Below are 25,916 nucleotides of genomic sequence, written 5' to 3'. Positions count from 1 at the left end.
GATTTCTACATAGGATTTGGCAATGTCCAGTTAAAATTGTTTTCTTTGAAGACACACTTCACCATTACTGAGTCAGTATTAGACCTTATTCCAATCATAAGGCAACAGTGTATGACTTTACTGGTATCGTTTGAATACTAGATTGTACTAGACTTATTAGAAACTGGAGCCAAGGAGATATGTAGGAAAGAACACTTGGCAACAAGCCTAAAGTCTTGAGTAGACTCCAGACCCAAGTAAACAGTTCAGTGATGTGTTCCCCTAAGCTGAGCACTCCTGCAGAGAGATGAGAGAACTGTGTGGAAACAAGGGCTGCTGTCTCAGGTGGAAAGAGTGCTCACTCCCATACATGTGTAACCCCTCACAAAAACTTAAAAAGTACAGATTATAGACAGGAAAAGAGAGTTTCAAATAGTAAAGCATTTAAATTATAACCATTAAATAATAAATAAATAAATAAATAAATAAATAAATAAATAAATAAGTGGAATTTTCCAGTAAACATGACCCTTAGATCTAGGAGAAAGGAAAATATCTTCTTACCCTTTTCTTGGTATTGTTTTTTGAAACTTGACACTGCGTTTAACAACTTAGAGTTCCAGAACTGAAGGTTCTGAGAAAGGCCCGATCTTAAATAGTCAGCAACTTCTGAAACGGGAATTAGAGATCTTTTAATCCTATGGAGTAATTTTTTCTCCACTTTATTAATTCTGATTCATGATTCTATAACTATTCGGTATTTTCTTTAAAATTTTTTTCTGGTGTTAAAATTGCTCATTTACTTTAAGGCGTTTTAGTGATTTAGATGAAAAATGTTTAGACTATTAACAACCATTTAATCTATCTAATCTCAGGTCCCTGTCTACTTTAGCAGTGTTGGGTATGGGGTTCATCTCCTGCAGTTTGCTTACTTTCTAACATTCAGGCCACTCTGCCCTGCAGGCAGGTCTCTGCTGTAGGTCCCAGGGTTCAGAGCTGGGTTAAACTGATTTCAGCACCATGAATGCTAGTCAGCACGAGGGAAACTTCTTGTTGGGCCCCAGCTTCATGATCAGCCTTCAGTCTTATCATTAGGTTGTGGAGATGATCCCCAAGTCTTAGGAGGAGAGGTGTGACCTAGATGTCTGCTTTAGGGCTAAACATTCCATAGTCGCTCGTTCTCTGCATAGTCCCTTGATGAGTTGCGAGTCTCTGGGTTAATCACTGTCTACTGCAAAAAGAGATCCTTTAGTGAGGTTTGAGAGATGCACTAGTCTGTGGGTGTGGCAGTAAGTAATTAGGAAACTGCTTTTGAAGAAGCCACACACATTGACTTATAAACATATGTGTTTTCGTCTGTTTGGTATATATTCTTTACAATATGGCTGCATTTGGGCTTATTTGCAGATTTACTGGCATGAGGGATTTATAGTATTTTCATAGCTTCACTTGTGGGCTTCGCCTGCTTTATAACTTTTAAAAACTTAGATGCATGTAATTTGATGAATTTAACTTTCTAAATTGTATGTATGTAGGCTGAACTTAAAGAATTGATCAATATATTTTTTGGAATATTGTTTTTACTTCTAGAGTCCACTGTATGAACAGTTTATGAAAAAGATTATTAAGGAACATTGGTTCACTCTTCGGGTGGGTAGACTTATTAACTGGCTGATGGTTTGATGTTTTAAACCAAGTTTTCTTGATTCCTTTGGCTATGTTATGGCATAAATGACGCTGTTCTTCATTCTTAGGGAGTCATGTGTATACATTCATACATACATACATACATACATACACATATCTCTGTGTGTGTGTGTGTGTGTGTGTGTGTGTGTGTGTACATGTGCATGCATGGCACATATGTGACTATCAAAGGACAACTTGATGAAGTTGGTTTAATCCTTCTGTTTGGGTCCTGGGGATTGAATTCAGGTCCTCGAGCTTGGAGGCAGGCATCTTTAATTGCTAAGGCTTCTCACCAGCTCCTGTATTTGCAATTTTCGAAGTGCCTTTCAGAATATATTTTAAAAATTATTTTGGAGGAAACTATCTTTGGTAATTGGAGGCAGCCAGTGGAAAATATAATGTAAGATAATTAGTGTAGTAATAGTTTTGTTTTTGATATGTGTCAACTACTACTTGTAATCAATCTAAATGATTGTCATGGAGGGAGTTTTATTTAAAAGTACAATTGTCCTTCCAAGATAACTGCAAAGAGAGCAGTGACGCTTGAGAGATTAGCTCATCAGCTCCTGCCTCATGGTTTTTGACTTTTAAACTGTGTCAGAAGTTATTAGAGGATCCATGGCAAGCAAGTGCTGCTGCTGGGACAGGTACATTTGGGATAGACGTGGGGACGCATCTGTAGGAGAACTGTTTATTTTTTAGTCTTTCTTATCCATTGAGTACTTTATTTAACTCATCAATGATGATTTTGTTTGTTATCTTGGATTCTTTCAGAGCCCCTTTTCATATGTAAATGCTATGGTCCTAGGTCCCAGGCTTCCTAACCTTTTACGTGTAATTTTATACTCAATTGTTTTGATACCAGAATTGTGGATCAGTTCCTGTTCAGTTGTGTTTTTCACAGGCTGCTGCCTCGCTCTTTTCTTTTTTTGATTAGGTCCACAAGAACCCATGTTTCCACCAGTCCTCGGAGAAGAGCCAGCTCTCGCCAATGGAGACCCACGTGTGGAGCCGGTTGCATCCTGGGGACAGCTTTTCCTTGTTACTTGACAAGTACGCTTTCCGTGTTTCCTCTACACAATCTGAAGTGGAAGTGGAGAGTACTCTGAGGTAAGGTTGCCTGGCGAGATGCAAGTGAGTAGCGGTTTGTATCCCATTCCTCCACCGTCACAAATGCTTCAGGAAAATCGTTCCAGGGTTGAGCTGTATTTGGGCTGCGGTAGTCACATAATTTGTTTTTCTGGAAAACACTGGCTTTGGAAACTTATGCCTTGTGGTGTTTGCTCTGATGTGTGCTGGCTCTCACCTTGTATTCCTGTTTCCTCAAAACAGAAAATTAGTTACATGTTTTCTTGAATTTTTAGCTTTCTTAATTTTTAAGGTATTCTGACTTTTTTCTGATTTTGGAATCAACCTCTATTTTGCATTTGTTACTATATCAAAAACTTAAAACTGTTGTTATCAGACCTGTGTTTATCTGCTTGGCACTGAAAAGCCAATGTAAGGCAGAGAGTTGGTAGAAAAGCAAGTGTACTCAGCAGCCAACACCCTAAAAAGTGGAGGGGTCTTTCTTCTCCCCAGAAGAGCATCTTGGGGATGGAGAGGATGGCCGGGTGCCGAGGGTCCTAAGGCAGCATCTTCATCATCAGGCGCGGGCTTTTTCTTTGTCTTTTATTTTTTCCTGACTGGAAACTCGAAACCCCCCGGGCAAATAAATCCCTGTATTCCTTTAGACAAGCACAGTGTTTGTTTGCAGGTCTCCATTCCAGCAGTTCACATGCTCTATGTTAGTTGATGTTCCAGACTCAGGATAAGGAGGGCTGTCTTGTTTTCCGATGTTATCTGAGGGCTGCCATGCGTTCTGGTTTTTGAAGGAAGATTATAGCAGTTAAGGGCTCAGTCATCTCTGTGTTTTTTATAGAGTGTAGAAGAGGAAGGGAAGGAGAGGAAACTGCCAAACACAGCTGCTAGGAGTAGCCACTGTTAAGTGTGGCATAAGCTTCATGTGTCTGAACATTGAAGTCTTCATAACAGTGACTGTGAGGGGTTCCCACCGCTGATATCTCTGCTGCAGCTGAAGAAGACAGAGAAGTTTCGAGACTTGCCTAGGGTTACATAACAGGTCCACGTTCCAGACCAGTATTTCCAGAATGATGTTCTTACAGACTACCCACTGCCGCTCCAGAATGGCCGTGTGGGTGCCCACTGTGCAAGTGCCCAGAGGGCGGCGAAGTCAACCTGCAGTCGTCTTACACTGGGATGAATAGGGAAGGAGGGAGGGGGGGAGGGGAGGAGGGGGGTGGGGAGAGGGTGAGAGAGCGAGTGTGTTTGTGTTAGTTCCATGAGGAAAGTTACAAGTTGTAAAGTGTATCTTGCATTCCTGTTGCATCCCCAGCAGAGGGTGCAGAGTGGGTCTTGGTGCTCAATTGTCAGATTGGGTGACATTGTGACAAGGTAAGACTTTTCCCTGGTGAAACGTCACTGTTGATGCAGAACGAAGCAACACAGTTTTGTCCTTTAGGGAGATTTTCTTCACGATAGTCTCAAGCAAAGTACAGCAGTTTCTTGTCATATTAACTTATTTTTTCTTAAGTATTGAAATTCTCTGCTGTCACCTTGGCTAAGGATCCAGTCCTTTTTTTTTTTTTTAATAAATCTCTTTTTTAAAGATTTATTTTTTCTATATGAGTGCACTGTAGCTGTCTTCAGACACCAGAAGAGGGCATCGGATCCCATTACAGATGGTTGTGAGCCACCATGTGGTTGCTGGGAACTGAACTCAGGACCTCTGGAAGAGCAGCCAGTGCTCTTAACCGCTGAGCCATCTCTCCAGCCCCAAGTACTGAAATTCTTAGCACTTACATTCCATATAAACAACTGCTGGTTTCAAGAACTAATTCCGAACAAAGCAATAAAATGTGGATAGAAATCTCATTTTAATGTGACAATGAAAAGCTTTAGCACTCATTTGTAGTTACAGAAGGGTGTGGATTTAGATGGGAGAGGAGCTGGGAGGCTCTCAGAGGGGAGGGGATAGGGATTCAGAATATATTGTATGAGAAAAATCTAGTCACAGTACAAGGAAAATGAAAGGAAAAATTTATAAAATCATTTGTAATTCTTTTTAATCAGTTTCTTTGTATTAGCATATTTCATATTAAAGATGAAAATAAGCAGCATGTTTGAACATAATTTAGGTTATATTTGGAACCTTTAAGGATGACTTAACTACCAATACAGTCTTAAGTATGAGCATGATTACTGAAGAACTCACATTTCCCAAGTTCAAAACCTGCTACAAAGTGCAGTCATTATTTCTGACGTAACAGCAGACATAGCTCAGTGGAGTTGAGGGTTCAGAAATGAGCCCTTGCTTTTACGGTCTTTACCATGGGCAGAGGCACCAATTCTAATCAAGTCAGTTGTCCAGACAGCACTGGAAGAGCTGATATCCACCAGGAACAAGTGAAGTTAGACTTTCACTTTATATCACATAAAAATCAAAATGGATTAGACACCCAAATCTGAAGAGGGGCGTATATATATAAATCCTTACCACCCTGCGTCAGGTGATGGCCTTACAAGTCTAACAGCGAAGTATTAGCATTTGGTAAATCGGATTTCCTCCCATTTGAAACTGTGTATGCTTATGAGAACAGTAAGAAACAAAAAGCACAACTGAATGACAAAATATTTGTAAATCACATATGTCTGTACCATCTACATCTAGAGTATATAAGCAGTCACAACTCAACAATGAAAGGGAAACCTGATTTTAATCTGTTCAGCTGATTGGAATAAATATATCCTAAAATAGGCATGAAAAGATAGTACTACTAGCCACTGGGAAGTTTAGCCAAATCTATAATGAGATACTCTTAAAAATTTGAAAAAAAATGCTTATTTAGCGACTAGGCATCTGTAACCAAAGACATTAGAAAACGTTGATATTGGCATATGGAGAAACTGGAATTCTCATATACTGTGTGGTGTTATGAAACAGCTCATTCTCCTTGGAATGCCCATATTGTTGGTTCTTTAGACTTTTAAAAATAAAAGCAGCCGTATGACCTCACACTGCCCTGTTAGCTTTATGCCCCCAAATTGAAAACATGTGACTTTGTAATAGTCAAGGCGAGGAAACAAACTGGATGTTGATCTGCTTTTGAGTGGGTAAGCAAATACAGGATAATCTTGGAACGGGAGACAGTTCCTGTCATTCACTGTGCTTCCTACCATTGGAGTTCAAGTCTGTCTTTGAAAGAGGTCAGTCCTTATTTTAAAACCACTGAAAGAAAAAATTTAAAGCTGTCCATCAGTCTCTTTAGACACACATTTCTGAAATCTTTTATCTTCAGTTTTAAAGGTGTATTTATTTTCATTTTATGGATGTGATCGTTTGCATATATGTGTGTGAGTGCACTATATATGTGCTTGTTAGCCTCAGAGGCTAGAAGAGGGCATTGGACCTGGAGTAACAGACAATTGTTAGCCGTCATGTGGGTTCTGGGATCTCAACCTAGGTCCACAGCAAGTGCTCTTAGCTGCTGATCCATCTCTTTGGCCCTGGCCAAAGACTAATGCAAGATGTGATAATATATGACAAACTTTTATTGTAGTATAAACTGTGCTTTTAGGTTTCAGTTGGACAGAGGGAGCCCAACACCCCAGTGAGGAGTCCTCGGAAGCATAGAACTGGATGACCTCGAGGCTGCCACCAGACGTGTTATTAATGATAGAAAACCAAGTTCCGTTTTATTTTGTAGAAACAGTCAGATGCTCGATGAAGATGATATATTGAATGAGATGCGGAAGTCCCCTGTGGTTAACTTACCTGATAAGGCGGCTGGTGCCTCACAGCTGCAAGGAAGCCCCGAAGTAACGAAGACCAAGTGTCCCCCCATAGATCCTATGGCGAGAGACGTAAGACCCCATTCTAACCTGGTCCTTATTTCAAGGAGAGAAAAGACAACTGAAATCATGCACGTTACAACGCCCTGGGCTTTTAAGTTAGTCTCTAGAGAAGGCCACACTAGATTGACACATAAGCTAATAGGTAATGAATTTCTTGTAAGAACTCTAACCATTGTGGATAACTATGTTAATGCTAATTTTCTTCAAAGTGAATCCTTTTTCAGAATCAAGGATGAGTGGTTGTCTCCAGGAAACAACTTCTGGTGTTCTTTTAGTCCTCTTCAGGTGACTGCCGAGCTTTCAGTGAGCACCAGCCAGATCCTGCCCACAGGAAAAGAATCCTCCCAGCATGGATGTTAGCAGGAAGTCTAAGTGATCAAAACCTTTCCACACCTGCTGAGGGTGGAGGAGGTAGGTTTCTGTTTTTGTTAATGTTGCGTCTCAAGGAAACATTAAAGACAGTGTCAAGGTTTTTCTCAGCTAATAGATGTAGAACGGTGGTTGCACATGATGTAGGTTAGCCTGGGACTTAAATTCCATTCTATTTATTTATTTGAGACATGATCTTAAACTGCCTCAGTCTCCTGAGTGTGGTGTTACAGGTGTGGGCCTGCCACACCTGCTAACCTACGTGTAAGGTTAAAACATAAGCTGTCACTTTATAGCATTCGTCTCACGGCATTCTATCCGTTGCTACCTTGTTGAGCATATGATAGTCCTCTTACTGTCAGATGCGCTGCTAATAAATATTCTCAGATGGGACTGTTGGTGTCACATCTGAGATGAAAGGGCAATGCCAGGTACACAGTGTTTGTGCTACGATTTCATGTGATCCTGGCCCAGTCCAGCTCACTGTCACAGTAGACACCTCAGTGATTCATGCCTTTCTGCTGGGTATGCACCGGTTGCCGCATTTTTAAAATGCTTTTTTGTCAGCGTCAGGCCCTAGGTTTCCTTCACAGCACTGTAGGACAGAAAAGCAGCGTCTGTGTGTTCATACTGTACTGTGATTCTCTAAAGCATACGCTGGTCCTAATAGGTCTTTGTAGAGCCTCTGGAGCACCTGTCTTTGTATATAGCATTTTTCTTCTTCCCAGTTTGTTTTTAAAAGTTTTCTTTGTTCCTTTCTCTTTTCACCCAAGTTGTGTACAATTTTTTCCGGTACAGTTTTGACAAGCGTTGATGATATTAAACGTTTTTCCTTAGTTCTGATAGAAATAGCCTTTCCCTCGTTAAGTTTGTTAATAAAAAATAAAGGTTTTAAATGTATTCTCTTTTTCGTATTGACGTTATTTTCTGTGATTTTCTTAGGGTGGCTGTTTTAACAAATGTTAACAGTTAAGTGCCTTTCTTACGCATTGTTAGCATTTTGAATATCAGACTCACTCTTTCGGATAAATCACTTTTTCTGGGCGGTTTTGTGTTTGATTTGGTTTTGTAGTTTTAGGCCTGGAACTCAGGGCCTCACTTGCTGAGCAAAGTTCACCTCACCTGCACCCTCTGCAGAGTTTCTCTTTCTTAATATCGCTTTTATTTATTAAGGTTTTTTTTTTAAATTACTGTTTTAAGTGGTATCCACATATAATTAATTATATTTTAGTATAAAGTCTTTTTAGGGGTTTTAATGTATTTGCTGGCCTGGTGAAATGTATTGAAGAATGTTGCTCTTCTGTTTCTGCCTGCTATAGCAGAGTACTGTTGCAAAGCAAAAGTAAAAAACATTTACTTTCTCACAGTTCTGCAGGCCAGAAGTCTAAGATGTGGCTCATCGATAGCTATCTCCTTTATATATCATGTCACATCCAGACACTGACACACACACACACACACACACACACACACACACACACACACTCATACTCAAACAGTTGGGTAGAAGAGCAGACATCTAGTATCCTCACATGAGGGGCTCATCCTCATGACCTAAACGCTTCCCAAAGTTCCCACTTCCAACCCCAATCACACGAGCATTAAGGCACAGTCCCGTGGGAAACTTGAGATGTACTAAACATCCATTTGTAGCAAATGGCCAGTGTGACTCTCTTGTGCTTGGAGACATTTCAGTAAAATAATGGTGCTTGAGTACAAGCACCACACAACAGTTGGTCTGATAGTGAGGTTCACTAGTGTGAGATCTGATAGTGAGGTTCACTAGTGCGAATATGCCAGAGACTCACGTTTAAGAAAAAGGGAGCAGGATAGTGTAGATTTTAGCATACTACTCAGAAGAACATGCAGTTCAAAATGGATGAACTTTTATTTCTAGAACTGGATACCAGGTGACTCCTGTATATTACTTCCACTTTGGTATGATTGATATTCCTATTGATAACACAGACACTCGCTGAATTGCATAGTCTTGGGGATGGGTCAGGTTATTTCATACAGCTGAACAGGAGGTGGGATAATAACGTGCAGCTAAACAAGGAGGCGGGCTTAGTTAATATCTTTAGGAAGTGCCTCTGTAGGAGAATGGTCTTCAGGCCATAAACATCCTGGGGGAGAAAGCTGTGCTGAATTGTTTCTGCACACATTGTCAACATCCAGGGAAGACTTTGCCCAAACTCTTGGAGCTGAGACATTGCCAGTGTCAAGAACACACATTCATTCGCTCTGTTCCCTAAGCCAGTTTGCTGTTTGTTCCCTGAACTGCTGTGGGCCCCTTGAATGTTCTTCAGAATAAGGCCAAGAGAAGGAGGCCCATCGGCCAGATCCGGCCCCTGCCTACTTTGATAAGTAAGCCTCTGTTGGAATACAGCCCCGCTCCCCTGGCTGTATCTAATGCTGCTCTCCGCTGTGAAGGCAGAGGTGAGTAGCTGTCGTAGACATGCCGTGGACAGAGCTTTCTATTCTCTCTATTGTTTTAGGAAAAGATTACTCATCTCTGCCTTAGAACAGCAATGACTGAAGATCCTTTGCTGCTTCTTCCTGAGCTCTCAAGGGAATCTTCAGACAAAATTCGGTTATGTCCGTAGTCCACTTAGTCAAAGGATTTCACAGTCTTCAGGGCACATAAAGTCACCTTCATGGGGCTCTCAGTGCAGCGTAGCAGACACACCAGCCATGGATATTTCCTCTTAGTACGAAGTCTGCTTCATCTTTTCGGATCAGATGGCTATGGATTGGTTGTCAGATGGGGACACTGAGGCTCACCGACTATTGAACTTTGATTACCGTATATGATGCCAATGTGATGTCCATTGTCACTGAGGCTTTTCAGTTTACAGAGTACAGAGGGCATTCTCTTTCTGAGGTTTTGGAGTTTCTAACCTATATTTCAAATAACTTAAGTTGGATCCTAACTTGATGGTGGGCATTCAGGATATAAAATCCATTAGGTCACTCTGTGAGCTTTTCTCTTAGAGAAAATTAATGCTACAATTTAAAAAAAATTATAGCTAATGTGTCAGGGCCTCTATTAGATCACATCTTATGTCACTTACTTCTAGTGACTGAGTTCTTACAGTTTCCCTTTCGCAGATGTAAAAGACATTCTGAGAGTTGCAGTGAAACAGTTGCAGTGGGCCCCATGCATCTCGGCCTGCTGAACTCTGGGGCAGGAGTTCTCAGCCACCGTGCTGTGTAATGCTGTGGGATTTGTAAATAGGTGTTTCCCAGTGGACATTTCTGTAAATGTGATTTGGACTTTGCAGGTGTCCAGCTCTGTCACTCAGGTATAATCCCTTACGATGGGACCTCTCACTGAATCTGGAACTTGCTGGAGTTTGACTTCATCTGCTGGCATCAATCCCAAGTGATCTGTCTTTGCCTCTCCTCTCACACAGAGCTAGGGTTACAGGTCCACAAAGCCCTACTCCCTCCCCTTCTCTTTTCTTTTTCTCATTTTGCTGCTGGATATCCACACTCAGATTCTTAAGCTTGCACAGCAAATTATCTTACCCACTGAGCCGTCCGCCAGCCTGTGAACCACTTGCTATTTGATCCTTTTTGGCTATATGGAGTATCGACCTTTGAAGATACAGGGAGTAATTTTCTTCCTGTTCTTTGTGTTTGGGTGTTTGTGTGTGTGTCAGATAAGGATGCCATCCAGAGGGATGGGAAAGAAGGAACCCATGAAGATAAAACCCCAGTAAATACATCGTGGCGTGGGAGAAAGCGGTTTATTCCACCAGGAAATTCAAAAAGTGTGTCACCAAAACAAGACCCTGGGAAGAAATGGAGAAGGTCTGACCAAGAAGGACTGGCTGTTTCACCCGAGGTGATTAAAACTGTGTTGTTTATTTTCTTTGTCTGGATTTTGAGATAGGAATAACCGTTCCTTTCAGCCCTGTGGAGAAGTTCAAGTGACGGGCACGAATCATGTGCTGGGTTTATAAAAAAGAAACTAAGCTGCCTTTTATTCTGTGTCTATGTAGATAAAACCTAGCTCAGTTTTTTGCTTTACTGAAATATAATGTTTAATATAGAGGGATAGTTTGCATTGTAGAGCAATGTTTCAGACTAGAGAAAGGTGGAGATCTCTTGGCACTGGTTTTAATTTGGCCTCTGTGGACTTCACAGAAGCACTGTGGGTAAGCGTAGTGAGGAGACGGATAGTGGAATGGATCCTCACAGAGCACGGGTCACTCTACTGTGGCTCTGTGGTGATTGTAGGCCTGTCATTCCTCTCTCAGTGTATACAGTCTTCTGGAGTGGTCCGCCTGAGTTGGCATTCCTTGATGCTGGGTATTTAAAAAGAAATGAGGCCTGTTTATTACATGATATTTTTATTTTTATTTTTTAACCTGGAAGCTATAGCACATTTTATTAAAATAAGGCAGACTTTAAAAACAACAATACTTTTATTTATTCTTTGGGAATTTCATATTATATATTCCCTCATCTCCCATAACCACTCTCCCATCCTTCTATCCCTAGCCACCTACTTGAGTTTTTTCCTTCTCTGACCCCCGCCCGTCAAGTCCACATAGCGCTGTACACAGAGGAGTGAGGTCTGCACTGATATGTACTTGATCTACCAGGGGTCACATCATTGGAGAGAACTGACCTCCCCTCTCAGCAGTTACCAATGCAAGAGCTCCTCACTGCTGAGAGTTCAAACCCGGAGTCTACCCACTATGCTGGCTTTTGGGTAGCCTGGACTTGCACAAGGTTTGGACATACTCATGCATTTAACTTCTATTGAGAGGTGGCCCCAGGACAGAAAGTCTTCACATTTTTCCTCCTTTCAGAGTGGTAGCTTAAGGTGATGATTTTCATGGACTTGTAGGCCACTGGCTGAGCTCTGTGGTTCTCTCAGTCTCAGGAAGTCATGCTGGGCCTGCCTTGGCACAGGATCCACTGGGTCACTGAAAGGTCAGAAGTCGTCCTCGAGATCATTCTCAGTACTACGTTCACACGCATGTCCTCTCCTAGGAGAGACCAGACTCCCTAGCGCCTCTCCTAGCTAGAGAAGTGGATCCCGTCTCTAAGACTCAGTGTCCTAATTTACCAATGGGGTCAAGTGTAATCAAATAAGATGAATTCTGGCCCATCTGTATTTGCCTGTGGATCTTAACAAAGTAGAACTTGTCTTACTTAAGCTTCTAGACTTCATATACTCTGCTTGAACAGTGGGGAATCTATTCACTTTGCCTGTTTTATAAGAAATTACTTAGTTTCAAGGAGAATGTATGTTTTGATAATACTTCATCCTGACTAAGTTTGATAATTGAAAGAAAGACTTTAGGAAATACCCTTTTAGTTCACAGTAGGGGACAGAAGAAAGCAGACCTGAGTTGTTCAGTGTTTGTGAGGCCTTGATGACATCAGGAGTGGATAACAGATGCAGGAGGGACCCAAGAGCTCCCCTTGGCTGGCTGCTCTGCCCTTAAGAGGTTCACTTCTCTTTGCTCAGTAGAAAAGAGGCCCAAGCTCTCAATCTCTGTGCTGGGCTCTGTTGAAACAGAGAACAAGGCTGAGGCTGAAGGCCCAAGCCAGGTCCTCCATGTCTGCCAGGTTCCTGTCCTAGTTCTCATCCCTGAAGAGCAGCCAGTCCTGATGGGATAGCATGGAGAAGAACAGGAGACAAGCTCACTCTGAGAGGAAACAAAGAAACTAGAAAGATTGGTCCCATCTAGTCTGATGCGTGGAGGCTGTGTGGACCTTATAAGAACCCAGAGCAGTATCCCGTAGAGTAGATATTCTCTTAAGAAAGACTGAAAAAAGAATTGGAGAGAAAGCACAGGAGTAACCTTCTGGCCCATTTCCTGCCTGTTTATAAGCAGTGCCTTAAGTGTACTGCAGTAAGAACTCAAGGAGGAGAACCATTGACCTGCCATCCTTCAGTACCTGCAGGAAACTGACAGCCATAGTTTACTGCTAGGAAGCCCTAGGCTCAGAAGTAGACGCTTTTGTGTACAGCAGATTTCCCTATTGTGTGCGAGTTTTGTGACTAGTATCCGCCTCTCCATGAAGTCAGTCGTTCAGTTGTAGTGCTGGATTTTATCAGGCCTCACGGGTCTTCTGTAACTGACCAGCTCATGGCCCGAGTGAGGGCTCTTGAACTGATCGACGAAAGGCCTGCTGTGGTTTCCGTGTTTCTGTCTCCTCTAACAATCCATAGTGAAAGCCACTCTCCCTGTGCAGTAGCTTTTGCAGGTGCTTGCCTGGGAGGCTGCACTCATGAGCGTGTTAAAGCTGCTAAGACAGATGGCAGGAGTGGGTTACTCCTCTCGCCCTGCTGCCACAGGAGGACACAAGGGCTCATCTTCTTGTCTACCATCTTGTCAGAACATGCTTGTCTTCTCTTGCCTTCTGCCGTAAGATGGCGGAGTAGGAAATCTCACATCAGATGCCAGCAACTTATCATGGTCTTCCCGGAACCCAAAGCTGAGAGAATATGTTTTCATCACCTATAAGCAACCTAGTCTGATTAAGGCCATAGCATTTCTTTTACACAATCTAATTAGAACTGCCACAGGCAGCAGAAGGAAGCACAACCAAAACAGCTGCTTCAAAATGGTCTCCCTAAATGATTAGTCATTGCTTACTGTTATCAAAGCAAGCCCAACACCTTACCACTTAGCACAATGACCTGTTATTTCTTACAAAGTCTACTGAGTTGGCTGGTTCAGCTGGACACTTCTTTTATGACATATTTTATGCTGTGGCTAGAGCATCCTAAGTGGCCACTTACAAGAACAGTGCTCTGTAAGGACTGATGGGATATCTGCGAGCGGTTGTGCCTCCCTCCTCTTACCATTAGATAATCCAGACTAAATGCCTTTACCCGACAGCTGGGTCCCAGGAGGGGAAAGTTAAGAACTACCAGAGGAGAATCCTGCTGAAGAGGTGGGGGAAGGATTGTAGAAGTCAGAGGGGCAAGGACACCACAAGAAAACCCACAGAATCAACTAACCCGGGCTCAAAGGACCGAACTGACAACCGCCTGCATGGGACTGACCTAGGCCCTCTGCACATTTGTAGCAGTAGTGCAGATTAGTCTTCTTGTGAGACTCCAAACAGTGTGAGCAGGGGCTGTCTCTCTCTCTCACACGCACACACACACACACACACACACACACACACTCACTCACACACTCACACTCACATGCACATTCACTCACTCACACACTCACTCACACACTCACTCACACACTCACATGCACATTCACTCACACTCACATGCACATTCACTCACACACACACTCACATACACATTCACTCACACACACTCACACGCACACACACTCACTCACTCACACACTCACACTCACTCACACTCACACTCACTCACTCACACACTCACATGCACATTCACTCACACTCACATGCACATTCACTCACACTCACATGCACATTCACTCACACACACTCACACACACACTCACATACACATTCACTCACACTCACACACACATGCACATTCACTCCACTCACACGCACACGCACACTCACACACTCATACTCACACACTATCATACTCACACACTATCATACTCATACACACATGTACACTCACACATTCACATGCACACGCACACTCATACACACTCATACACACTCACACTCATACACACTCACATGTATACTCACACACACACACACTCTCTCTCTCTCTCACACACACACACACACATACACATTTTGATTCAACTTAAAAAAATTCAGCATAGCCATCTGTCAGATCAGAGGATTAGGATGAAGTTTAAATGTATTATGACAAGATATGTTATGTATCTTTGGGTATTATTAAGAGATTTCTTGATCAAAAGTTTTTGTGAAACCAGCATTTTATTCCTGCTGTATTTTTTCAAGGTCAGAAAGCTTATAAAAACAAACTAACATACTGTGTTTAAAAACAAAAAGGGCTTTCAGATCATTTAAGGCCAAGGACTAGGATTGTATTATGCCATTTCAATGGAATTTTTTGGTCCTAGAAAGTTATGAGGTCCCAGGCAGATGACAGGGTGAGTATAAGTTGGAGAGTGAGGGGGAACAAATCCATCTTGAGAACCCCTAATTCAAAAGTAAAAACATTAAAATACCTCAAAATCCGAAACTTCCTCAACTCACTTGGGACTTGGATAGTCTCAGACTTTGTCGCTCCACTGTAAATCTTTACAAGTACTCCATGCTCCGAACCTCAGAGATCTTAAACATTTCTGGTCCTAAGCACTCTGGGTAAGGGACTGACAGTCTACCGCTGCTCACAGAGATTTGGATAGAAGGGCAAGTGGGAACCTTCACAGGAGGAAGGACTGAAAATGTGTTCACCACAGGCCCTTGCAGTCTCTAGAGAGAGACTGGAAGAGACGAAGTAGGGTCTCCGGGACAGGGAAGGGGAATGGTGGTCATGGTGATGTGATGTAGAATGCAGAGTTTGAGCCACTTGGGGACAGCGAGGCATCTGATTGGAAAAGTATCTGAGAAGCAAAGCTTCCACGCTCGACATCTGAAAACTGGGTCTGGGAAGCGGAGGGGGGAGAATATTTCCAGCAGGGGTCATGGGTAACATGTTAGAGACATGTTAAGACATGTTAGAGGATGCAGAGGTAGGATTTCAGGTTGACATCTTCAGTTTCAGGGAGAGGCTTCCCAGGAGGAAACACCTAGCTAGTGTTTGAACCACCAGTCTGAGGCTTGTGTATGAAGTGGAGTTTTCCATTGTTCTCCTGGGAATGTTAATGGAGTTGATGCAGGACTTTTAGGGCAACATATCAGCATGGTCATTCGTGCCAAATCACCTTGCTGAATTTATGTCAGAGGGAAGGTCTGTTCCACCCCTTGCAATACGCTGACATCAGATGGGTGAGGGGCAGGGAAGTGCTTCGTAGACAAGTCGACAAGCTGTTTTAACAGTCTTCAGAGTATATTCTGATCTTCCTCAAAGGACCACTAGCCTCATGATCTCTGAAGTCTCAGACACACACTTATACTTCTTATGTGGTCTTTCTACTGTTACCAGGTCTCTCTAGCCCCCCAGGCTTAGTCCTTTAACCTGTCCATCAAATAGTAAATAAGTAGAGGTGGGCGTTTAGTAGATCTGAAGCTCTCATTCTCCTACTCGTAGGTGTCCCTTACGTTTTTCCTATCCCCTTACCCACCAGGTCAGTGTCTTCCTTAAGCCCATGAGCTTTGGAATTGGCACAGATCAAATTTATGTATCAGCAAACTTAAAAATTACTGTGTATAATGGATTTTGGGATCATTTATGAATAATTGAAACCAAGAATGTTGAATTCTTGAATGCCAAGGAGTCTATGTATTAATATTGCATGGAGTTCCATAAAGAACATTATGGTTTCCAACTTTTGTGTCTCTTATTTGATTATTTTATTTTGTTGGATGTGGTGCTGTCTTAGGTCTCTCTACATAATCCTGGCTGCCCTGGGACTCCCTCTGTAGACCAGGATGGCCTCAAACTCATAGGGATCTGCCTGCCTCTGCCTCTTAAGTGCTGGATTGAAGGCGTATGCCACCATGCCAAGCTGTCTCTCTTATTTGAAATCCCCTAATTTACAGTATTGACATCTGTGATTTAAAAATTTTTTTCTCTAAGAAAGTCAGCATTTATGCATGTTCCTTGTGAGGAAGTAAAGGTTAATTTGCAATAAAACTGATTCTTCTGTGTGATCCTTGGAACTACAGAGAGTTGGACTAGGATGGGATATATTTCATCCTCTGATCTTCACTTGTAAATAGCAGAGTAATGCATGCTAGTTATTGTCTTGTTATTTAACTCAGTCAAATAATTGCGTATAGTATTACAAACAGAATATCCATATTTATTAAAGATGAAAACTCCCATTAGACTTGTCCTTCAGTCCCACTGTCGTACTGATCTTTGTAGCACTACAAATTCTTCACCAGGATTTATTCAGGCAAACACATGCTTTCTCTCTCTCTCTCTCTCTCTCTCTCTCTCTCTCTCTCTCTCACACACACACACACACACACACACACACACACAAAGATGCTGCATTTATTTTCAACATGGCCTTTCTTTATAACTCAACTTGGCTTTTGTCTTGATCCTTCTGCCACAGCTTCCCAAGTACTTTGATGATAGGTGTGTGTTACTGACTCTGCTATGAGAACATTTTTTTAAATTTAAATTTTTTGAGAGTTTCATGCTTGAATACTGTATTTACATCATTCCTACTTGCCTCCCCCCACTCCCACTCAAGTTTATGACCCCTTTCCTCTTTAATTATTGTTAAAAGCACGTGCACACACACCACCTACATTCAGGGTTGCTTGTATGTACATGCGTTTAAGCCTTCCCCCTAGGGACTGTATACCTGGTCAGAGGTCTCAGCCCTGGAGGAAGCCAATTCTCCCTCTCAGCAGCAGTTGGTTGCCTGTAGCTCGTCGTAGGGGTGGGGCCTTGATAAATTTCTTTTATCTATGTTGGCATAGCAAATGGTCCCATTTAGGCAACTGTGTCGTTGAGGTTTGGTGGGTCCAGCTTCTCTGTCATGCCTAGTGGACATTGTTTTATGGCAGGCATTATGACATACCTGCCCTGTCTTCATGACTAACCCTGAGCTTTTGGTGTGGGAGTCGGGTTTGGGCAACCCACTGTCACTCGTCTGTGTTCTGACTGATTGTGGATGTCTGTAATAGTCATTATCTGCTACAAAACCTTTGAAGGGGGGTGGTGGAGTGAGAGGTGACTTAAAACATTAAATGCCAGCGTAGAATGATACCATGCTCTAGTTAAAAACATCTTAGAGGGGCTGTGAAGATGCCACAATGGGTAAGAACACTTACTCGGAAAGCACAAGGACCCAAGTTCACGTGTCCAGCACCCACATGAAAAGCCAGGCCCAGCTTCACTTGCCTGTCACCCCACACTGGAGGGAAGGGAGGGCAGATCTGAGAGTTCTCTGGCCAGCAGCCTAGCCAAAAAAGGCAGTTTGGATCCAGGAGATCCTGTTTCAAGCTAGTGCTGTGAAGAGTAAGAAGGAAGATGTCAGAGGTCTTGCTCTGGCCTCTGCATGCGTGTACGTGGGCATGCGTGCCCTACCTCTACAAAAAAAATCAATAAGATAATAAAGCCACCTTTTAAAGGCAAGCCTTGCCTTGCATCCATTAGTTTAACATCTCCACAATATTTTATAGGAAGGATGTATTCTAATTTATCATTTTCCAATGTGTTTCTTTGTTCTGAAATAAGCTGTATAAGATGTGGAATGGGACCCACCCAACTTCTGCTGGAACCACAGTATCCCATGTTGGAAGGAACCTTAGCAGTGAAGATCACCCCTGTCCTCCCGGGCATGAGAATTGTTTACCCTCTCACCTCCAGGCTTGTACAGAGACTCCTAGAGGCTGGGGCCCTTTAAGGCACAGGGAGCCAGGGCTTCTGATGTCCTTCCTAACTAAGGATAGAGAATGACTTGCAGAGCCTAAATATGCCACAGGAACAATAACAAGTTCTGGGCTATTTGCTTAGTTGCCAGACTTACTGACTCGCCCACTGCTGGACAGGAATGAAGGAAATGGGGAGAACTGTCAAGCAGGCTGGTAGATGAGGACTTTTCAATTCCCAGCCCTGATGTCCAGGTGGTGGCCTGGGGATGGGAGTGGGGTGTGGTTGGGAAACGTGAAGTAGAGTGTATGGTTTAGAGAGATGTAGCATGGAGATGCCACCATCCAAGGGCGGGGGCAATACAAGGAATGGCCAGCTGGCTGTTTTCGCTAGATTATCTGCCGCTGTGCAGAGCCATGACAAGACCCACACTCCATCGAGAATGTGATTAGCCAGTATGAGTAGTATTTTGAAGTTACAGTTTCTTTTAAAACTATTGAAACATTTAAATAATTAGTCCAAAAGAAGCCAGGTGAATAATATATCAAGAAATTTGAAGTATTAGCTATCTGTTAATACTAAAGTCAGCTTTTGCCAGATGGAGGCCGACAGCCCCAAACCTTTACTTAGAAACTGAGGTGAACATTCATGTGCTTGTTGCTACTCCGCATAGCTTTGACAAGGTTAGCCGGGAGACTCGTGTTAAATGTGTCTGCTCCATAGAATGTACTTACATGATTCTTTAGGTTTACTCAGTATGCTGATGGCCAGAACAAATGTAAAAGGCACACAGTGGCGATTAAAATATCTCCTTGGTGCAGCATACCGTTTTTGTCAATATTTTTTAATTTTTGAGATAATAATTACCCTGCCCCCAAACTCCTCCTGGATGCCCTGGTACTTCCTCTCAAATTCATGTTCTTCTCTTCTTCCCTGTGTTATTATTAATAACATACATAGTATATTATAATATAGCCCACTGAATCCAGTTAGTATTGCCTATATGCACATGGGCAAAGTGCTAACCACTAGGATGTGGGCAGCCTACCAGGAGGCTCATCCCTCAAGAAAAGTGACTCTTTGTAAGCCATCTCCTGCCTGGAGCTCCTCAGCTAGGAATGGGACCTTATGAACTGGTCCTATCCAGTTCATAAGTAAGAGTTAGAGCTTTCTGAATGAGGTCATGGACAGTGAAGTAGAGTGTCTTCTAGCAGCTGGGTGGTAGTGGTGCACGCCTTTAATCCCAGCACTTGGGAGGCAGAGGCAGGCACATGTATGTGAGTTCTAGGCCAGCCTGGTCTACAGAGTGAGTTTCAGGACAGCCATGGCTACACAGTTAGACCCTGTCTCAGAAAATAAGAAAAAGGCAAAACCAAACAACGCAAGAAGAAATAGAACATCTTCTCCAGTTTCCTTTGTATGTTTTCTAGCTATTTTTACTAGTATCTGACATAGTCCTAAAGGTTCATTATATCTGTAAATTGATTTTGTTAACAAGTTTCTAAACTAAAAACAGAAAATGGTTATCTTTAGTTGCTTTAAAATAAGTTTAAAGTTTTAAGGTTATTTTGTAACATTAAACTTGTATTTTTGTCCTCTTAAACTTTTTTTTAAAAAAATATATTTATTTATTTTACATATACGCGTACACTGTCGCTGTCTTCAGACACACCAGAAGAGGGCATCAGATCCCATTACAGATGGTTGTGAGCCACCATGCGTTGCTGGGAATTGAACTCAGGACCTCTGGAAGAAAAGTCAGCACTCTTAACCACTGAGCCATCTCTCCAACCCCCTTTTAAACTTTAATTTATATATTTCTTTGTAGCCTGGGGTATCCTAGAACTCACTCTGTAGGGCACACTGGCCTTGAACTCAGAGATTGTCTGCCTCTTGCCTCCCAAGTTCTGGAATTAAAGGCATGTGCCACCACTGTCTAGCGTTTGCCTTTTTTGATGATACCGTTTCTGTATTTCTTTTACAGGATGTGCCAGAATCATCGTCTTCAATCACAGTAAGTGACCCGGATATGGATATTGTGAAGGCAAATAAACTGAGTGACACAATTTCAGCAGAGGAACTAGGTGAGGCCCCTAAACATAAAGCTGTCACCAAACCAACCACGAATGACAAGGACAAGACTATGAGCCATCCCAAGTGTCGTGCAGGTGTCCAAAGTAAGACATTTCTTGAGAAATCCCAAGGATGCCATCCCGAGTCCAGCTCTGCTCCCTCCAGTCCTGGTGCTTCGCACACAGACACCGCCGATTCAGTGCTAGGCTGTTCAGAGGAAAGCAAGGTCCGGAGGACGTCCTGCATGTATGGGGCCAACTGCTACAGGTAAGGTGGAGGGACCTGCAGGCGGCCCTTCAGCCCATTACTTCTCTGCTGTTTTGTACTGTGTGTGTCAAAGCCTAACAAACCACGGCCTTACCATCAGGCACTTTCCCGCTGTGCATTCTGGGAAGTCCTGCCAGGAGCTCTTAGGATGCAATGGGGACGTAAGTGTTTAAGTGTAGACATGCTGACTAATGCAAGGGCCTGATACTGGGGAGACCAGGCGTAAATACCTGCTTACTGAATAGCTTAATTTTAAAGAGATGCTTTTGGAAATAATTATTGCACTCGTCTACTAAGGTAATTTTAGATTGTGTTTAGGCGTTATATTGTATTTAATTATTTTCTTCACATTTTTCTATAAAATAGAAATTTTCTTCCCTTGAAAATTAGGAAAATGAGATTTTATGGATCCATATTTTATGTATTCAAATCATAATCTCAGTTTGAGAGTGTGGCATAACCTGTTTCCGTTGATGGCATCCCGCTTGTCAATCTGTGCTGTGTGCTGTACATGTGTGTGCACAGTGCTGTACATGTGTGTGCGCAGTGCAGTACATGTGTGTGCGCAGTGCAGTGCATGTGTGTGCACAGCGCTGTACATGTGTGTGCACAGCGCTGTACATGTGTGTGCACAGTGCTGTACATGTATGTACACAGTGCACATTCACCATGGATTCTGTTCATTTCTCACTCTCCTACTCTTTAAAACATATTGTCATTTTAGCATTAGAATAGCTATATTTTTTACTTTCAACTGTTATGAGCTTTAGATTTATACATGATTTTGTCTGTGAAATGTCCTTACGCCTAGAATGTAATGTAAAAATATACAGCAGATTATAAACCATCCCTTACTGTGGGTTTGGAAAGTCCTGTTTTGTGCTTGTGTTAGTTGGCTTGTGTAGCCATAACAGAATACCACAGACTGGTGTGCCTGACTTCAGAGATTTGATTTCTCTCTGTTCTGGGCACTGCCAGTGTTGAGGGTGGCGGCATCCTCAGTGCCTTCTCTCTGCAGGGCTTCCTCTGGTGTCTCCTCCTCGCTTAGGAAGATGCCAGGCATTTTGTTAGGGTCTTAGCATGATCACCTCACTGAGCCTTAGTTCTCTTCTCATAAGTACATTGGAGGTTAGCACTTCCAACACAGGAGTTTTGAGGGGACACACATTCAATGAATAGCAGTATTCAAGCCTGTCATTTCCTTTTGTTATAAGGTGTAAATGTTTTATCAAATAAAAATTTATTTACTTATACTTTATAATGATAGTTTAGTTTTAATCACTCTTAGCCTTAGGCAGTAACTAACTTTTAATAGTTTTGAAATAAAGAATGCCTGAAATTTGTTTAAATCAAAGTGTTTGTATTTGTAACAAAGAGGAGAAGTAACTTTTATTGAAATGTTTATATTTATAAACAAGCGGGGAGAATGGCATTTTGAATTTGAGATACACCACATACCCACAAGATACATATCTATAAAATCATTACAGCTTCAGTGTTATTGCTGTAAACTCTCCCTGCTATCAAACGGGTAATACCCCAAGTCTCTAGATTTTCTAAATTTACATTCCTCTGTTTTTTGTCTTAATTCTTAAAAATTAATATACAAAGTAATGGGTTTTATCATAATGTTTGCATATATTTTATTACAATTTATTATAATTTATCCCTTCTGGTGTCCTCTATGCTCCTTCTTGTTTTTTGAGACAAGGTCTCCCTATATATGGTATAGTTCTGGCTGTCCTGGAACATACTGTGTAGGCCAGGCTGGCCTCAGACTCACAGTAATCCTCCTGCCCCTGACTCCTAGTCCTGGGCTTAAAGGTGTGTACCACCATGCCTGGCTCTCCATGCTCCTCCTACCCTCCCCTAACTTGCTGGTTCCCTTTCCTTCCCAAGTAACCCCTCTCTGCTTTCATCTCACAGCCATTAAGTCACCTTCGCTCTTTCCCTTCTACTTGAAGATCCAGCTTCCTCTTCAGCCTCTTGTAGTTTCCCGCCCCAGTCTAGGTTTCGCATCCGAGAAAAGTGTAGCATTTGCCCATCTCAGTCTGACTCATTTCACATCACATGCTGATTCGCAGTTCCCTCCGTTTCCCTGCAAATGTTACGATGTTTAGACTGTGATTCTCATAAGTATGCAGTGGTCCCTAGAGGCCACAGAACATTATTGTTGTTGATGATCAAATGCAGAGATAAGGAGGAAAGGCCAACTGCTTTTTCTTAAGCTTGCATTACATCCTCGTGAATTTTAGATTGGCACTAAAAGGTATGTAAGGGCTAGTGGGATGGCTCAGTGGTGATGCTAGATGATTATTTTCATCATCATCGCCGTCCTCCTCCTCCCCCCCATCATCATCATCACTTTGTCAACTTGACACAAGCTAGAGTCATCTGAGAGGAGGGAATCTCAATTGAAAAATAATGCCTCCATAAAGTTGGGCTGTAGGTCAGATTGTGGGACATTTTCGTGATTGATTGATGTGTGATGACCCAGCACATTGTGGACAGTGTCAACCCTGTGCAGGTGACACTGAGTTGTATAAAAAAGCAAGCTGAGCGAGCCTTGGAGAGTGAGCAAGCCAGGAAGGAACACTCCTCCATGGTCTCTGCTTCAGGTCCTGCCTCCAGGTTCTTGCCCTGACTTCCTTCCATGATGAACTGTGACCTAAGAGTTGTGAATGGAAGAAAACCCATTTCTCCCCCAGTTACTTTTGGTCATGATGTTTTGCCACAGCAATAGAATTCAAACTAAGTGGGTAAAGGCACTTGCCACCAAGTCGGGTCCCTAAAACACACCCAGGCCAGGGGAAGAGTGAACTGCACCCCTGCCCCTGCAATATAGATGAAAAGCTAAATGCAAAGAAGATGTTTAAAGATGTTAAGATTTGTTATTAATAATATGTGAGAATATTTTCATTGTTATTTTAAATACATAAGTGTACTTTTCTCATTTCCTGTTCTGTGTGGCTTTCGCCTCCCTGCCTAAGCTCTAGAAACAGAGCATGCTACCAACCCCTACACAGATAATATCAGATCTGCAGATGAAAAACCCAGACACACAGTTGTTCAATTTCAACTTGCCTTTTTGGTACAATTGCTGGGCGCTGCTTATCTCCCGTCTGGAGAAGCATGCCCTTATCGACACTCTTAGCTCCACACCTCTCCTCCACCTGCTCAGTTACATTTAGTCACCACTCAACATCCCCAACTGCCTACCTGTAGAAGTGGCCTGTGGCCTCTCTGCCCCAGATTTCACATGGCTCCTTGGCTTTTCATTCTCCAAAGCTTTGGAAACTCTCCCTCTTCTCTCTCTCCTGCATATGTCTCTTCCTGCAGGGACCTGGAAGTCCCACCCATCCCTTCTGCCCAGCAATTGGCCCATGGCTTCTTTAATGATAGATCAAGAACCAATTGGGGAACAGGACCTTAGCATCAGAACGACCCCTACAATTTCTCATTTTAAATTTCTACCAGGGTAAACCCCCCACATAAACAGAAGGCACTCAAACTCTACTAATAAATTTTAAGAGCATAAGAAAGCCTGGTCCAAAGAGTTTGAAGAATGTTTTTAGAAGACAGGACAGTATACTTTGTGTAGTCATAAGATCAGAAACATGGGGTCTTTCTAGAATGCTGGTAATGTTTTTATCTTACCGTAGACCATAGAATCTTTAAAGGCTGTAGATGCTTATGTTTGTTCGATACCCACGTGAACGACATACTGCTTGCAAGTTGTCCTTTTTACATGTCACTGCTCATATGACACTAGAAACTGTTTCTCTGAGAGTCCATGCTGACTCACTGTCCCTGCTCAAGAGAGGGAGGGACCTGGGATAATGAGGCTATAAATGAAATGGACCAAAGTCTCACACAGTAGGCAACTTAACTCAGAACCCCAGACAATTTATGGAGGTTAAGAAAGGTCACAGGAGTAAAGTTCTTGTGAGATCAAACTGAATACAATTACAAGAACTGGCTGCACTCGGCAAAAATGTGTTTTTCCATAGAGGCATAGAAAATTTAAACATTTAATGGAGTAGCAGCAACAAGCAATAACGAGTATTGGAAGTAAACTCGTTCTTATCTGCTACCCCTGGGAGGAGCATGGACCCATATTCCAGGATCAGTTCTGAGTTTTGAATAAACTGAAGTCACATGCCTTTGTTTTCTTGGAGTGTTCGTTCTCACAAGCACCCAGAGTTTTCTTCACATGGCTGCATTCCTGGACAGTTTTCTAACAGCCAGATGTCAGGTTGGTCATCAGCATGGCATGGGGGTGTCACCTGTGTTTACGTTATCAGCGAAGGCATTTGGTCTCTTTCAGAATAACCATATACTGGTTGGTTTCACTGTGCAACCATTACAGACCCATAGCTTCCTGTTGTTTTTCCCTCTGACAATATGTTTATTGTCCTCACAGGAAGAATCCGCTCCATTTTCAACACTTCAGCCACCCTGGTGATAGTGACTATGGAGCTGTACCTGTCACAGACGAAGGCGTGACTGGTGACAGGCCTGAGTGTCCCTATGGGGCATCTTGTTACAGGTAAGGAGGCTGAGCCATGTGGCTGCCCTTCTCCCTAAATGCTTCCTAGGCAGGCCAGACGACGGCCTGACTGGAGCAGTCCCTGTCTCGAGCCTGCAGCATAGTTTTCATTAAATTTGTGTTGAACATAGGTTTTCTCTCATATAATTCTAAGTCGTTATTGATCCTTTAAGTACCTGAAGCTTTTCTGTATTTCTGTCTAAAACACAATCAGGTTCATCTACAAAACATCCCAACACATACTCTGTAAGTCTTGGGGATGTTATCTCTGCTTCTGTCGGCTTCTTCAACTTCTACTGATCCACTCCTCTTGTCAACACCCAGAACTCAGGCACAGCTGAAGAACACGGGAGCCTTCCCTTTGCACGTCCACACTGTCTCCTCCTCTTCCTCCTCTTCCTCCTCTTCCTCCTCCTCCTCTTCTTCCTCCTCCTCCTCTTCCTCCTCAGGCTGAGTAGACCTCTCCACACCACAGTCTTTCTTTACCAGAATGTCTCCCCACCCGGGCAGTGAACATGTTACATCAACATGAGCGATTCTTGGTATTTTGAAGTCTTGTTTATTAGGTGGATGAACTTGAACTTAACCAAACTAAAATAAAGTAATCCCAAATAGAGAGAGTCGAAGGCACACAGGGGTTGCTTTTTAGCTAATTTTGAGGACAGACTGCAGACTGAATCTGCTGGC

General features: G+C 42.6%; 1 protein-coding gene and 1 long non-coding RNA gene across 7 annotated transcripts in view; one reads left to right on the top strand and one right to left on the bottom strand.

The window, feature by feature from the left end:
- LOC120102330 (uncharacterized) overlaps positions 1-24,019 on the bottom strand; it is a 31,052-nt gene extending 7,033 nt beyond the window's left edge. The window contains exons 1-2 of the long non-coding RNA XR_005503699.2: positions 23,900-24,019; positions 544-648 (exon numbers count right to left, since the gene is read on the bottom strand). This is a non-coding gene — a long non-coding RNA (uncharacterized LOC120102330). The remainder of the gene's footprint in view (positions 1-543; positions 649-23,899) is intronic.
- Positions 1-25,916, top strand: part of Aplf (aprataxin and PNKP like factor) — a 52,181-nt gene that overhangs the window by 11,706 nt on the left and 14,559 nt on the right. For 4 of the 6 annotated variants that reach the window (XR_005503300.1, XM_017592824.3, XM_008763076.3 and 1 more), the window contains 6 exons: positions 2,606-2,778; positions 6,435-6,591; positions 6,858-6,993; positions 10,617-10,801; positions 20,325-20,680; positions 25,104-25,229. Coding sequence is in view for 5 of the 6 variants with exons in the window: in XM_017592824.3 (XP_017448313.1) it covers positions 2,606-2,778; positions 6,435-6,591; positions 6,858-6,993; positions 10,617-10,801; positions 20,325-20,680; positions 25,104-25,229 (1,133 nt within the window). In the remaining variant the exon portion in view is untranslated. Of the gene's footprint in view, positions 1-2,605; positions 2,779-6,434; positions 6,592-6,857; positions 6,994-10,616; positions 10,802-20,324; positions 20,681-25,103; positions 25,230-25,916 lie in introns of those variants that run through there. The other 2 variants (NM_001173382.1, XM_039108164.2) reach the window with 2 other exon arrangements.

The sequence above is a fragment of the Rattus norvegicus genome, chromosome 4 (assembly GCF_036323735.1).
Source record: "Rattus norvegicus strain BN/NHsdMcwi chromosome 4, GRCr8, whole genome shotgun sequence".
NCBI classification, from domain to species: domain Eukaryota; kingdom Metazoa; phylum Chordata; class Mammalia; order Rodentia; family Muridae; genus Rattus; species Rattus norvegicus.
Note: the sequence above shows the minus strand (reverse complement) of the source record. Positions and strands in the feature narration are given on the sequence as shown.